Source organism: Esox lucius, chromosome 2, assembly GCF_011004845.1.
Source record: "Esox lucius isolate fEsoLuc1 chromosome 2, fEsoLuc1.pri, whole genome shotgun sequence".
Lineage (NCBI taxonomy): Eukaryota > Metazoa > Chordata > Actinopteri > Esociformes > Esocidae > Esox > Esox lucius.
In genome coordinates this window covers 9,013,383-9,016,162 of record NC_047570.1, presented here as the reverse complement: position 1 = coordinate 9,016,162, position 2,780 = coordinate 9,013,383, and the positions used below count along the sequence as shown (strand labels likewise).

The window sequence follows — 2,780 nt, the reverse complement described above, 5'->3', positions numbered from 1 at the left end:
CATGACACTTGAGAATCAGCTTTAGACACCATCATTGATAACTGTCTTATAAACATGCATGTGTTTATGATTGAATAGCAAAACCCTGGCTTTAGTTCTTCACACCAATGGCACTATCAAAATATTACTATATGCATTCCATTATAAGGCAAACATTAACCATATGAAATGTTCACAACCCAAGTCCGATTTTGGTACAGTAGTAAGATTAGATTGTGCAGAAATCAGGTAAATAAATGAGGCATTCAATCCGATAAAATGTACATTTATTACTTACAATAATTTATACCACCCTAAAACAGAGGCTGCGCCTGCTAATTGATGGAATATTGAACCAGACAGAAACATACTGATCTCAGTCCACAAACTTAGCCTACGACGACTGTGTCCTCATCTGGAAACTCATAGTAGGGCACCTCCAGGTTGAGTGGTGCAGGACCTTTCCTGATGCGGCCAGAGGCGTCGTAGTGAGAGCCGTGGCAAGGGCAGTAGTACCCACCGTAGTCGCCGGCGTTGGCGATGGGCACACAGCCGAGGTGGGTGCACACGCCAATGACAATGATCCATTTTGGGTTGGTGACACGGTCCTTGTCGTGTTGGGGGTCACGAAGCTCGGCCATCTCCACGGCCTCCTCCGCAGCAATCTCTTTCGCCGACCGGTGGCGGATGAACAAGGGCTTGCCCCTCCATTTGAAGGTCATGTTCTTGCCTTCTGGAATTTCTGATAGCTTTACCTCAATCTTGGACATGGCAAGGACATCAGCTGAGGCACTCATGCTCGAGACGAACTGCGCGGCCACGGTCTTGGCTGTGTAGACACCCACCACGGCGGTGGCCCCGGTGACAAGGTAGGAGAAGGCTTTCCTGGACTCGCTGCTCTCCTGTGAAGATTTGTTGGGGTCAAGCAGCTCAGGCCGACGGTAATCAGAGAAATCTGGGACCTTAATGTCAGTGTGAGCGAAGCGGACACCAGCTTTTGCTGAAAAATTAAAACAATGTTTTCTATTAAGAAAACAAAATAACAGGTACACAACACTGGTCTCATTATCACCCCACAGAAATCGCAAAACTCTCCCAAAAAACAATCTCTCTCAGGTGAGCTCAACTTGCCTAAGACTTTCAATCAATAAAGCAGTTAGTCAACTTCCTTGTTAGATGTTAACTATGTCATTATGGTCCATATGTAAATCACTGTAGTGTACCAACTTCCTAGATAGTGGCATTTGCCTCACGGCTAGTAAAACACTCCTGAGAGTTTAATGATTACTTAGTGAGTAACGATGTTGTAACAAGTTATGATACAAATGTTTATATTAACTAAGTGTAAGGGTGGTTAACTGTTCGGTAAGAAGCAACAAGCGTTAGTTAGCTATTAGCCAAATACAATTTGTTAGCCTCCTTGGACAACTTGACATTCTAGCAGGTTGTTAATCTAGCAAGATATCTTTATTGTTCAAAATACTATTAGAACCAAAGTCAAATGAATTGCCTTTGGATCAATGTTTTGTGCTCAACACATATTTTAATTGTTAGTTATCTTTCTTTTTAATCAGTCAACTAGTTAAGTACGTTTGCAAACGTAACTAGCTAGCTAAAGTTAGCTAGGCCGTAGCTGCTAGGCCACGTCCAGCCAATGGTATTACAGTACAGCTAATACTGGCGGGCTAATGCAACTCATTCAACTACTGTACTATTAGATTCCACAACTGTTATAACATACAAACGCATAGGTTTGAAAATTGGCCATATCCAACCACGCAAAATAACATGGCACCAACAACATTTCCACAACTGAAAAAAATATCCCATGTTAATGACTAACATTAGCGCTAGCTCTTACATTACAGGTACTTACCATTTATGCTAACTGATACTGCAGGCCCAGATTTAGGACTCTGACCGTTGAGGGACTCACGGGTTAAGAAGGGTTTCTTCGTGTCTACCAAAACGTTATCACCTTTTACAACCACCGCTGGAATAAGGGCTTTAAGGGGCCCAGCAACCGCATAGCTCGTAGCCTGCAAGTATGGGGAAAATGCCCCCGAACGAGCGGCAAGAGACATCATCTTTTTAGCAAAAGGTTCTTTACAATGGGAGCTACGACCTTGCCTACACTGAGCATAAGGCGCAGGCGCAGGATGCATACGTAACACGTCAAATGACGCCATTACGTTTAGAAGGGTTAGCGTATCTATAGTCGCAGTTCACTGTTTCACTTTACATTTTCATATAAAAGTGGATTATTATTAGCATACTTATCTGGTATATTTATTACACACAATATCACAAAGAGCCACAGAGTGGCAAATGAGGGGTGGAATGAATTAGAGTGGAGGCTTCATAGTTGGAATGTTCAGCACTGTAGGATAGTTCCTATTGGTAGAAATTGAGATTAAAATAAATTAGAAAGCCCACAATATAAAAAGTAAATTAATAAAACAGCGTGTCAGAACTGAGTGTAACTGTAAAACAGTCGACTTTAAGTGGCCACAATGTAAATGCAAGGGATTCCATATAGTGGCCCAGTCATGTTTGGGCTACCAACCAACCATATATGCTGTGTTTAAACAAACTTTTCATCCACAATAATTGGTCTATTGACCAAACACACAGTGGTGATCTGTTTGTTTAAAAGACCAATTAGTGGACAAAAAGTATCTGAATTGAGCAGACTGTGTAAACACCAGAGTTTGGTAGAATACACAAAATCTGCAGTTGAAGATGCAGTCTAAGACTTTTGCGAATACATATATATACAGACACACACACACACACACACA

The 2,780-nt window shown here is 41.9% G+C and overlaps 1 protein-coding gene across 1 annotated transcript; it reads right to left on the bottom strand.

Annotated features, from left to right (window-relative positions):
* Positions 1 to 251: 251 nt before the first annotated feature.
* LOC105017601 (cytochrome b-c1 complex subunit Rieske, mitochondrial) lies at positions 252 to 2,092 on the bottom strand. The gene is given in 2 exon segments (NM_001310842.1): positions 252 to 979; positions 1,856 to 2,092. Coding segments are annotated over 2 exon segments (822 nt in total). The 5' UTR covers positions 2,067 to 2,092; the 3' UTR covers positions 252 to 368.
* Between the last annotated feature and the right edge of the window lie 688 nt (positions 2,093 to 2,780).